The sequence below is a fragment of the Sceloporus undulatus genome, chromosome 5 (genome assembly GCF_019175285.1).
Source record: "Sceloporus undulatus isolate JIND9_A2432 ecotype Alabama chromosome 5, SceUnd_v1.1, whole genome shotgun sequence".
Classification (NCBI taxonomy): domain Eukaryota; kingdom Metazoa; phylum Chordata; class Lepidosauria; order Squamata; family Phrynosomatidae; genus Sceloporus; species Sceloporus undulatus.
The window spans coordinates 129,607,462-129,620,677 of record NC_056526.1 but is presented as its reverse complement, the minus strand read 5'-3'; the positions used below and the strand labels follow the sequence as shown (position 1 = coordinate 129,620,677).

At 38.6% G+C, this 13,216-nt stretch overlaps 1 protein-coding gene and 1 long non-coding RNA gene across 6 annotated transcripts in view; one reads left to right on the top strand and one right to left on the bottom strand.

Annotated features, from left to right (window-relative positions):
• Positions 1–13,216, top strand: part of STOX2 (storkhead box 2) — a 337,882-nt gene that overhangs the window by 151,513 nt on the left and 173,153 nt on the right. For 3 of the 5 annotated variants that reach the window (XR_006103983.1, XR_006103982.1, XM_042467225.1), the window contains exon 1: positions 10,266–10,739. The exons of 1 other annotated variant lie outside the window; for it this stretch is intronic. Coding sequence is in view for 1 of the 4 variants with exons in the window: in XM_042467225.1 (XP_042323159.1) it covers positions 10,343–10,739 (397 nt within the window). In the remaining 3 variants the exon portion in view is untranslated. Of the gene's footprint in view, positions 1–10,265; positions 10,740–13,216 lie in introns of those variants that run through there. One more of the 5 variants, XM_042467227.1, reaches the window with a different exon arrangement.
• Positions 1–13,216, bottom strand: part of LOC121930637 — a 33,676-nt gene that overhangs the window by 6,726 nt on the left and 13,734 nt on the right. The gene's annotated exons all lie outside the window — the stretch shown is intronic.

Sequence of the window (13,216 nt, the reverse complement as noted above, 5' to 3'; positions counted from 1 at the left end):
TCTGTTAGGATTCCTAGATCACTTTCACATGTAGTCTTGTTAAGCCAGGTGTCCCCCATTCTATATCTGTACACGTTTGCGAAGGAACTGGCAAACAAACTCCAAAAGAGGTCCAACAGCTGTTTCTCATTGTCATCCCCCCTCCCCACTTTCAATTTGCAAAGGGTTTTGGCCTTAATGCTTGCTTGCACACCAGTATCTAAATTCTGTGAGTGCTGTGTTGGCACAAGACTCATAGTCTATAGAGGTGTGGCATTTATATTTGCAACACCTTGGGGCACAGATATCCTACATATTTCTGTCTGCTCCTGATTTGGTACCATTTGCATTTTAAGAAAGAAGAAAATGCACAGCAAAAAGCTGTTTTTGCAGCTGTCTTTTATGTTTCAGAATAATATGCAGGAAGAGAAGGGAAAAGCAAGGCATTTTGGCTGATGTTATAATCCTGATGTTTTTTTATTCTTGGGAGCAACCCAATGTGTAAAAAATCGTATTGGAATAGCTTCAGTCAGTTGAGGCGTTAGGACAGCTAATTATCCTTGTAACCATACAAATGAGGAATCTAATCCTCATCTGTCTGAACAGTAATAATATAATTGGGATGGGGCAGGAAAATGGAATAGATTCCATTCAGTATAAACAAAAGCATAAAATTAGTTTATTAGCCGATGATACACTAATAACTATTAAAAATTTAGTGGATAGCTTGGGAAAAATAAAAGAACATTTAAAGATATTTGGAGAAATGAAAGGGTTACAGATTAATTGGAATAAATCAGAAATGATGATATTTAATTATACAAAAAAAGAGGAATCTGAGTTTCTAAAACAAAAAGGTTTAGAGATAAGATTAAGAAGCAATATAAAATATTTAGGAATAAATATAACAAAAGATTTAAAGGAAATGGAAGATAAGAATTTGGTAGTGTTAAGGAAAGAAGTGGAGAAAAAGACTGGAAGAATATTAAAAAAAAAAACCCAATTATCCTGGTTTGGAAGAATTGCATTAATTAAGATGAAAATATTACCAAAATTAATTTTTTTATTTAGAATGATACCATTAAAAGTGTCAGAAACCAAACTGAATAAATGGCAACAGCTAATAAATACATTCTGTAATGGAGGGTGAAAAACAAGATTAAATAAACAATTTTGGTATAAAATACAAAGAGAGGGAGGGTTAGGATATAAGAGGATATTACGAGGCTAATCAATTGAGATATTTGATAGAAGGTATGTTGGATGGGAGAGATTTAAAATGGTTAGAAGTAGATACAGAGGAAGTAGATATGAGAATATGGAATATCTTTTTTAAGGACTTTATAAAGAAATAAATAAAAATTATTGGAAACCCACTTATGAAAAATATAATAGAAATATGGTATAAACATAAAAAAGAATTAATGAACGAATACTCAATAATAACACCAATAATAATGGAAAAGAAATTCCCAAAGAATTTGAGAGGATTGTTAGATAAAGAGCCGAAGGAAAGGAAAATAGACAGAATAGAAGATTGGATAGATGTAAGAATAGAGAAAGGAAATATAAAAGAAAAACTTATGGGAATAAAAGTTTCATGGTTTCACTATATACAAATAGAACAATGGATTAAAAATTGGAGGAAAAGGAATGTAGAAAAGAAAAAGTATGTGCAATTTGAAGAAATAGTTCAGAAAGGAAGAGAAATGGAAGAAAATGAGAACATAAAAGGAATTACTAGTAAAATTTACAAAATGTTGATGGAGAATAAAGGAGGAAAAATAAAAGGAAATACTTTAAAGGGATTATGGGAAGAAGAATTAGGATGTAAAATAAATGTCAATGAATGGAATGGAACTTGGGAACAAAGACACTTGAAAAAATTATCGGTTCGAGGACCCAGTAAACAATGTTGAATCTCTAATGTGTGAGTTGAACTAGTTTGGAAGGCTTTCGGGACTTAAAATTAATAAAGAAAAATCAGTGATCATAACAAAAATTTAGATAAAAAAGAGAAGGAGTTATTAAAACAAAAAACAGGATGTGAAGTGACAAATAAAGCAAAGTATCTAGGAATTTGGCTCTCAACTAATAATATTAATCTTTTTGAGAACAATTATAAAATGGCATGGAGTAACATATGCAAAGAAATGTATAGATGGACAAATCTAAACTTATCCATCCTTAGTAGAATAGCCGCAATTAAAATGCGCATATTGCCAAAGATCTTTTTTTTATTTAATAATCTACCAATTAATATAGACACTAAAATTATAGATCAGTGGAATAAAGAATTTAAGAAATTTATATGGAAAGGGGATAAGGCGAGAATAAGATGGAATAATATAAAGGAAAAAAAGGAGAATGTAGGGTGTGCCATGCCAGACATAAAAATTTATAGACAGACCTGCAATATGTGCTGGATACAGGATTGGATTAAACTAGAAAAAAATAAGAACCTAAAGCTAGAAGGAGCGGATCTCCGTTATGGGTGGCATGCATACCTTTCGTACAACAAAGCTTCAGTAAATAAAGATGTCTATAACAACCCAATTAGAAGAGCACTAATAGAAACGTGGAAAGTGATTAAAAATAAATTTTATTATAAAGTACCAGGATGGGTCTCAACACAAGAAGCTTTCGCAAATAGATGGGATACAGGGAAATACTGGTTAAGGTATAATGATATAATAAAGACAAATCAAGAACAAGAACTGGTTATGAAAACTAGGGAGGAATTAATTAGAGAGAAAAAGGAAATAAACTGGTATAGCTACTAACAGGTAAAACATAGATTTAAGGAAGATATTAGAATGACGGGAATTGAGTTAAAACCATCAGAGTTGGGTGAAATAATAATGAAAGAAGAGGAAAAGAAAATATCAGAGTTTTATAAATTGTTCAGAGATAGGGAATTGGAAAAGGAACCAATAAAACAATACATGATAGATTGGGCAAAAGGTTTAGGACATGAGATCCCATTAGAAGCATGAGAAAAATCTTGAAAAAAGACAAATGCATTTACTAAATGTCAAGATCTAAAAGAAAACTTTTAAAAGTTAGCAATAGATGGTACTACACACCAGCCAGATTGAAGAGAATGTTAAAAACAGAAACAGACAGGTGCTGGAATTGTCAAAAGGAAAAAGGAACAATGATCCACATGTAGTGGAAATGTGAAAAAGTAAAGGGTTTTTGGGAGGATGTACATAAAATAATACAACAAATGTTTGGCATAAAATACAAAAAGAAACCAGAATTGTATTTATTGAACATGACGTAATTTATGAAGGCAGAGGATGAGAGAAAATTGTGGAGAATTATATTGTACATGATAACACTTGCCAGGATAGTTACAGCAAAATATTGGAAATCAAAGGAAGAACTACAAATAGACGAATGGTTATTAAAATTAAATGAAATTAGGCAATTAGATATTCTCTCATGTACATTACAGGACAAAAAGAAAGACAAAATGGAAAAGGAATGGAGGCAAATCATGAAGTATTGGGAAAAAAAGATGGTGTTTAGATAAGAACCTGGTTCAGGAGACTATATAAGTATGAAATAAAAAGAAGATGTAGAGCCAGGAATAGAAATTTATGTAGGAAAAAACATATATACCCTTTATAGAACAGGATTTGGAGTATACATATGGCTATACAACTAGTTATATAAAGGAATGGTCTGTAACTTCTGCTTTTCAGGAGTGAAGTTGTATATTTTATTTGCAAGAGGCAAGAAAAGAAATAACTGGCAACACGGAGGAGTGTTGTAAAGACAGGAAGTGAAAGAAAAACAAATTGGACGTAGATGTATAATAATGTTTATTTAAGCTTTGTAATTGATATGTAATGAAAAGAATCTTTTCTTTACCTTGTAAAATTTAATAAAGATTATGCGGTACAAAAAAATTATCAGTTCGGATAAAAGAAAATTATTATACGTTGATTTGGAAATGGTACCTGACTCCAGTGAGATTACATAATATTAATAAGAATAACTCAAAAAATTGTTGGAGAGGCTGTCAAGAAGTAGGGTCATATATCCATATGTGGTGGCAATGTAAATATGTACAAAATTTTTGGGGAAAAGTGCTATTGGAAATAGAAAATGTTATGAATATAAAAATAGATAGAAGACTGAATACAGTTTTGCTATCATTATATAACTCAGAGAAATGGAAAAAAGAAGAAAAAGATTTGGTAACAAATTTGCTTACAGCAGCGAGATTAATAATAGCAAGGTGTCGGAAAACGAAAATGGATGTAGAAGTGAAGGATTGGTACAAAGAGGTATGGAGATTAGCTATTAATGATAAATTGACATGTAAACTGAAAGTAAAGAAAGGATTATGGAAAAGAAATGACTTTGAGGGGATTTGGAAAGAATTTGTCGAGAAAGTGTTGAGAAAAGAAGATGGAAGACTACCTCCAGAAGACGAACTGAAATTTTGGATGGAATATAAGGATGGAAATGGCTCCGGGGAAGGGGGGCACTGAGGGGTATATAAAATAATGTGTCAAAAAGGTAATAGAATGTAATAGAATGTAGGGATGTATTTGTTTATGGAAATAATTTTTTTTAAAAAAAGATTCCATTCAATAAAGTGGTGGCATAGTAGAATCTTTAATCCAAAGCAGCCTTGACATATTGTTCTTTGTGTTCCCCATTCATCTCATTCTGTATCCCAAGGTGTTGCAAATATGAATTTAAGGGGAAAGTTTCTCAGTATATGTTCAGCTATTATTTGGATTCAGGCAATTATGGTTAAACAAAACAGGAATATTGCTTACTTAGACATCACTGAGAGTTTCTAAGTTTTCATTATATGATACAATATAAGGACAACTAATTGAAACGAAGCCTTTTGATCTGAGTAAGAATATGACAGTTTCCCCATGTGTGTAATAAATATTATTCCACACAGCCAGATATCTTTTCAACAAATTAACTATAATTATGTTTTCATTTATCTTGTTCTTAGTGTTTTCTTTCCCGCATGCATACTTAAATCAGACCAGTTTCAACAAGTAGTCATAAACATTCTGTATTATCAGTTGCTAGATCTGTGCAGTATAGGGGAGGAAAAAAAAACAAGAAAAATTTATACATTAAAAAGTGTTTTCAAAGATGCAAGTGAAGAGGAAATGAAGTACCCAAACAGGATTGCAACTTCCATGGTGATGGTATTCATATGAAATATGGACAAAACCCAGAGAGTTTTATGATGCCTTGATATGACAGCTACATGCAACTTGTAAGGACGATGCCAAGAATACAAATGTCTGTGTGTCAAATAAGTCTTTTCCTTCTAAGGAAGAAATGAGGGGAGAAGATAAAGGACATCTAATTCATAATGTGTTTTAATACATTTATCCAAGTTAAAATTGCATTATTTGTTTAGAAGGGAATTGTTGTCATGGTACCTAAGGCTGCTGCTATCAACCCTTGTTGTGTGCCTTCAAGTAATTTCTGGTTTATGGCAATCCAAAGACAACTCTATCACAAGATTTTATTGGCGAGAATTGTTCAGGCATTACTCCTTCAACAGAATAATTGGTACAAGAGGCAGAAATAACAGCAAAAAAATAGGGGGCAGGTTCTCACACCCAAACAAAAAAAAGTAGGTCAACATTTATGTTTAGGCAATTTTTTAATTGAAAACTAACAATAAATGCACATATGAAATGAAAATGCCAAGTCAGGTAAGCCTTGCATAAGTAAACAAAAACATTTTAAATGGTTCTAGAAACCATTTGAAGCCATCTTCCAAAATGCATCTTGTTGTTTTGTGCTTTCAAGTCATTTCTGACTTATGGCAACACTAAGGCAAACTTGTAATGGGGGTTTTCTTGGCAATATTTGTCTTGAGGGGGTTTGCCTTTGCCTTCCTCTGAGGATGTGACTTCCCAGTGGGTTTCCATGACTGAGTGGGGATTTGACCCTGGTCTCCAGAGTCTTAATCTAACACTCAAACCGTTACACCACTATTAGACCTGGTCCTACCCTCTGGGGAAGCAGACAAACGGCCTGCCCCCTTCTCTCTGTGACAGCCCTTGAGGTATTTTAAAAGTAGTCATGCCACCCCTCAGTCATGCCACCCCTCAGTCTTTCCTTCACCAAGCTGAATAAGCCCAGCTGTTACAACCTTTCCTTATATGTTTTCTTCTCCATTCCTATTATCATCTTTGTTGCCCTTCTCTGAGCCTGCTCCAACTTGTCTATATCCTTCTTAAAATGAAGCACCCAGAACTGAATGCAGTACGCCAAACAAGGTTGCAATAGTCTAGGCAGTGTCCTCTGCTTTGTCTCATTTGGGAGAAACTTAAATTTCTTCCATTGGCACAATACTGGAATTCACTGGGATCTAGAAACAACCCACAATACCAGAAATGTACAGTATATTTTCCTTTTATTTTATATTATTCCATTTATTTTACTTTTTTTCACCTTGTGTTTTCTCATACTTGATGTTTGGGTAGAAAACATCTGCCCATATTAACATTCTTCCAAACATTGGCCTTTTTAATATCCTGTGATACATGGACAACTGCACTGGGGTCAGGAAATCCCTTTTAAAAAATCCCAGTGTGTGCAGGTTAATGCTGTTGCAGATTGAGATCAGAGCATCAGATAGTGGTATTAAAATGGGCTAACAGGAAGACATATCAAAAAACAGAATACTTTGGCTGGTGAAATTCAAAATAAATAAATAGAATGGTACATCAGTATCTTAACTATAAATGACACCCTAAACAGAAATGTTTTATATTATATCTAATAACAAGATGGTAAATATTGAAAAAGAAGGCAGCATGGCATTGCAGTTTGAGTGTTAGACTCTGGGCCCATCTACTCTTGGAGGAAAGGTTTGAATGGACTCACCTGTTCTGCCCTACAACTGCCCCGGAGCTGCCCTTTACCTGTTTTATCCACAGAGGTTGTCTATACTGCTGTTGGTATATTCTGGAAGCATGGATAGTAATTCTGGCCATAGAAAGGAACAGAAGAATCAGCTTTTAGTGAAGAGTCTTCCCGAAATGCATCAGGATGATAAATAACAACAGCACAGCTTAACAATGTTTTGTTCACAACAACACTGGAGTACATCTCCTGCTGCCACTGCCTTTCCCACAGCTCCCAGAGCCAGGACAAATCACTGCCTGGCAGGGGCCACCATTTACCATCTTTATCCACAGATTCAACCATCTACAGTTTCAAAATATTTTTTAAAAATACATAAATTTCAAAAACCAAATATTGATTTTGCCTTTTTATATAAGGGACACCATTTTACTATGCTACCTTATTTAATGGGACCCTAGCATCCACAGATATTGGTATCGGGGGGGGGGGGGGTCCTGAAGCCAAACCCAGTGGATACCAAGGGCCCACTGTAAATATTTTTCCTGCTTGTGAGGTGTCCATTGCCTTGTTGTGACTTCAGAGCATGCTGCCTGGAGTGTCAGAGAGAAGGGGAAAATGTTGTTCCTGGTAAGGAACTGGGTTTTTTCCCTCCTCAGTGCCACTCCTGGGAGCAGGAGGTCCCAACAAGGAGCTTGATGCCTCACAAGCAGGAAAAGTATTTATGTGAATGTAAATCTTTATTTTAACGCCAGGCAAACTGCCTTGCTCTCCACCTGCCCCCAGTACAGTGCAAATTGATGGGATGCATGTGGAAATGTTGGAGTTTCTTGGAAACTGCCCAGAAAACTGAATTTTTAAAATTAAGTTTTTACTCCAAGTTTGTTGCTCAGTGGGCCTTGTGTCAGGTGCCCTGATTGTGGGAAAATGCCATGCCATGCCATGCCATTCAGGGAAAATGCCATGCATCATATGTCTTGATTGGCCCATATTCAAGGATAATTTGGGTTTTTTCCTCGTATAGACAAACCTTATGACTGAAGACCAGGGTTCAAATCCCTGCTCAGTCATGAAAACCCACTGACTTTGGACAACCTTAGGGTTGCCATAAATCCAAAACAACTTGAGAGCACACAACAAAACAGCAAAATATTAAAAGACAATTGTTGCAAAGTTTACTCTCCAGGTTGCTTGCTGATTAGAAATAAAGGGGGTACTTCTTCATTACCTCTACTCTGTGGCACAGGGATGTCCTCCTACCTCTCCATTTAATCAGTTTCCTGACAGGACTGAACATTCACTGGCGCCTCTGCAAGCCTGGAAATGTTCAACTTGCTGAATTTAGTTGTTTTTCTCCACCTTGCAATTAAAAGTGCACCCACTGCAGGGGTGGAGGTGGCAACTGTACAAAACTCTTAAGGAAGAAATGGCTAATGTCTCAATTAGTGAAGTAAAATATTCAGGGGTAAAGGAATTTTACAGCACATTTGAGGCTAACTGAAAGACAGAACTTGGTAGCATGAGCTTTGGTAGACTTGAGTCCTCAGATGCATCTGAGGAAGTAGGTGCAAGTCTACAAAAGCTCATGCTACCAATGTCTGGCTTTCAGTTAGTCTCAAAGGTGCCGCAAAATCCCTTTGCATACTGATTGTCCAGACTAGCATAGCTATGGGCCTGTACAGACAGGGGGAAAGGGGTGGACAGAGGCCACCCCTTTCTCCCCAAGACCATGGCTGTGCCATCCAAATGGGGTGGCAACAATGCACCATGAAAAAGAAGCCGCAAAATGTGGCTCCTTTCTCCACTGCTGCTAAGCTGCCATTAGCGCCCTGGAGTGGCACGGTGACGCTCCTTGTGCGTCGCGTTGTTTGGATGCAGCGCACAAGGCACGTCATCGGTGTGCACACTGTCTGAACACACGTGTGCCAAGATGGCACCCAGACAGCATGGTAGGGCTCAGGAGTGTGCAGAAGCTCCACTCTCCCAAGCCTTAATTTCGGCCCCAGGCCAGCACATAGCACCAGTCTGTACTGAGCCTATTCAAGGATAGCTGTGTTAGCCATATTGTTGTTGTTAACTGCCCCTAAGTTGCCCAAGACTCCCTGTCCTCCACTGCTCTGCTTTGGTCCTGCAAATGCTTTCCCATGATTGCCCTGAGTCCATTTGTCTGGTGTGCGGCCTTCCTCTTTTTCTGCTTCCGTCCACCTTTCCTAGCATTGTTGTCTTTTCCAATCAGTCATGCCTTCTCATGATGTGGCAAAGTATAACAGCCTCAGTTTTGTCATCTTGGCTTCGAGGGCAGAATAACCAGATGTCCTAACTGCAAAGGAGGGCAAGGCTCTGCAAAATGTAGGACATTAATTAAGAATGTAGGGCATAACCAAATAAAAGCCAAAAAACTCATATAAATTCATGCTCTCAGTCCTGCTCAAAATGGAAGTCATTTTGAAATTCTTCCTGGACAGAAGGTGGAAATGTAAGAAATGTCCTGGAAAAGGAGGACATATTCTGGTCACCCTGTTCTAGAGAAATTACGGAAGGACCCATTTTGTTTGCCTTTTTGGCTGTCCACTGTATCCTTAGCGCTCTTCTCCTGCACCACATCTCAATTGGGTGTTGATTTTTATATAGCAAAGTACAACATCCTAAATCTACATCAAAACAGTGAGGTGTGTGTGTTTTAATCATTGGTGATGCCCGTGGCAAAAAGGCAAGAAAGTAATCTCCCTTCCTCAAAGTAAGTTTTGTGTTCTCTCAGACCCAGGCAGGCCCCCAGTGATGGAGAAGATAGCCGGCCATGGAAGCTGGTGATTTTTATACATTGCTATATAAAAATCAACACCCAACTGAGATGTGGTGCAGAAGAAGAGGGCTGAGGATACAATGGACAACCAAAAAGACAACAAATGGGTCCTTAGGTCAAGCCTGAAATCTCTCTAGAACAGAGTGGCCAGATGTCCTTACATTTCCGCCTCCTGTCCAACAAGACTTGCCAAATGTCCTCCATTATGAACATGGCTAAGCAGCATAAATCAACATTTAGTGTTCTTAGCGCAAGGTGATCAGACACATCCTCCTTTTCCACTTTCCATTTCCACTTTCTGCTCAGGGGGGAGAGATTCCCAAATGCCCTCCATTCTGAGCAAAAGGTGAATTCATATTTAGCTCAGGGTAACCAGACTCATCCTCCTTTCCCAGGGCATGCCCTTCCACTTCCTTCTTCTGTCCGGGAGGCAGAGATTCCCAAACACCCTCCATTCCCAGCAGGACTGTTTCCATTTGCCTAGCAGTTTCTTTTCTCCTGTCTCTTGCCCTCCCTTTCCCCAGGCTGCCTGACCCTCCTTCCCCATGGCTCCCTCCTCCTCTTTGGGGGTGAGGCCACCTAGCCCTCCTGCTGGTGCTGCCCAGGGGGAGGGAGCATCCCTTGGGAGGCGGTGCTGGCTGGGCTGGGGGCAGCATCCAGAGAGCCTTTGCCTCTTCCTCTGCTGCTGCCATGCCAGGGAGAGTGGAGAAGTTCTTCCAGATCGCCCCTCACTCCCTGGCCATCGTGCTGAGCCCCTGCCAGGTGGCTGGGGAGGATGAGGCTGGGAAGGGAGCAGAGCAGCAGGGGATGCAGGAGGTGGCTGCTGCTGCTGCTGCTGCTGCTGGAGCTGGTGGTCCCCGTCCCCGCCTGGGCTATGAGCTCTTTGCAGACTTCAAGGCAGAGAACATGGGCAACTTCTGGAACAGCCGGGTGCGGGCAGCGGTGGCAGAGAGCTTCTTCCTGGGCTGGCTGGACCCTGAGCAGGTGCTGCTGGTGCAGGGCAAGGAGGAGCACCTGGAGGCCCTGCGGGAAGGATGGGCCAGGAGGGCCCTCAAGCCACCCCCAGGCTTCACCATCAAGTGCCTGGGTAAGGACAGGAGTCAGCATCAGATGTGACAGAGTCATTTAAAAAAAAACAACAACCAAAAATTATAATTTGGATTGTTTTAGGTTGTGCTACTGATGAAAAATTTAATGTGAATTTTTATTATTTTAATAGTGGGATGGTTTGGGGGTTGATGCAAACTTTTACTGTCTTGTATTTTTATTCCTGTTGTAATCCTGTCGGTCCTCAGGGAGAGGCAGGAAATATAAATAAATCATATTATTGTTGTTATTATTATTATTATTATTATCATCATCATCATCATCATCAAATTTACTAGGGAGACCCGGAGCCGATTGGAAAGGAAAAACGTAGTTTATTGCTGTGGCTGTCCTCACCCCAGAAGGAAATGCATCCAAATTTCCCAGGGCCCCGATTCCAAAGTGAATCAAGCTTTTTTGTAGTACTTTGAACAAAGAAAACTACAAATCACATTTCCTTGGGTACATATAAAATAAACGTATACACTCTTTACATTCGTTGGATGTTAAAATATTACACCTAACATACATCTTGTGGGTTACTCATCAATCAATCAGTCTATTATCTTCATGTTTTGTTTCACTGTCCCCTAACTGTCTATGCAGTACTTCCTTTTATTTTGGGTTGGAATCTTGAGTTAGGAGCTATTTCCAAATTGTTTACATTCTGAAACAGAGGATTTGACATGGCCCTACAATAACAACCTTTGCTCTTATTTCAGATCTATAATTTTTAGCATCTGAGCATTGAAAAAGTATCAATTCTAACCAATCTACTTCAATAATAATAATAATAAGTTTTATTTATATCTTGCCTCTCCAGAAGGATCTAGGAAGGTTATACTAAAAATAGATAAATAAAATATATAATACAAACATAACTAAAATTACACAATCCCCTTATCCCCTACCTTAAAGCTAAATTAACAACTCTATCAATTCCAGGTTAAAATGGATTAAACTAGATCTGATTGAAGCGAGACATCTTGGAGTATCAGAGGGCAATCCATATCAGTGTAATGGGAGGTCAGTCAGGAGAAGGCCTGCCGAAAGAGATCTGTCTTGACGGCCTTTTTAAAGGCATCAAGAGTGGTGATATGTCAGATCTCTTCTGGCAGGCCATTCCATAATTTAGGAGTGGCAGATGAGAAGGCCCTCAGGGTAACCGCAGCCAACCTTGTGCCAAGTTTGGAAACTTCAGTGGGTTCAAAATATGGCAGCCAGACTGATATCACAGGAACATCCAAGAGTGGACGTATTACACTGTGACCTTGTTATCCACTGTGGATTGGTTCCAGGACACTCCCCCGTGGATAACAAAATCCGTGGATGCTTGAGTCCTGTTCATTATAATGTCACAGCAAAATGGTGTCCTAGGACGTTATCACGGTAGGGAAATCCCAAAGAGAAATTGGATTTAAACGAGATTTCAATTTTTTTTTAAAAAAACCGCAAATGCGAGAAGTTTATCACATGAAAGGATTGCCAAAGTGCAATAACACAAAGTTAAAGTGAAGGTAAAATGGAGAGAAGTGGCACCTTTTTACTTTCAGGAAGTTGTAAAAGTAAAAAGCTGCAGTTTTTCTCTGTTTTACCTTCGTTTTAAATTCACATTAACAGTGACTTCGTGTGATAAACTTCCTGTTAAATCTTGTTTAAATCCCATTTCTCTTCAGGATTTCCCTAGTGTGATAAAGTCCATAGAATTATAGAGGTGAAGGGACATTAAGGGCCATCCAGGCCAACATTGTGCAAAACCTGCCCTTAAAGTGGTCATAAAGAAGCATTAATGCATATCTTTTTACTTCCATGATTTCAGTGACAATGCATTTTCGATACTTTATTTGCAAAATTGCGGGTAATAATCATTTGTGCAATTACTTGCCATTTTTGCTTCATTTGCAGAATTCTTTAAATGTGCTTTAACCTCTCTTTAATGCTGAAATTAGCCCCAGTGTGATAAACTCCTAGGAAAGGTAGAGGGAAGCAGAAAGAGAGGAAGGCCACATGTTAGAGGGATGGACTCTATTAAGGTGGTCACAGGTATGAATTTGCAAGACCTGAGCAGAGCAGTGGAACATAAGGAGTCTTAGAGATGTCTCAGCTACAGGGTCGCCATGGGTCGAGATTGACTCAAGGGTGAATAACAACAACAAATCTCAAGTCACTCCATTGGCTGCCAATTAGTTTCCGGGCAAAGTACAAAGTGTTGGTTTTGACCTTTAAAGCCCTACATGGTTTCGGTCCAGTTTATCTATAGGACCGCCTTCTCCCATACATTCCGCCCCAAACACTAAGGTCCTCTGGGGGGCAGTTGCTGCAGCTTGCAAGAACCCAACTGGCAGGCGTTACCCAGGGAACCTTTTCATCAGCCGCCCCAAGACTGTGGAATGACGAACCAAAAGAGATCTGACAGCTAAAGCAGCTGTTGGAATATAAAATACATTTGAAGACCTAGCGCTTTCAGCAGGCCTATCT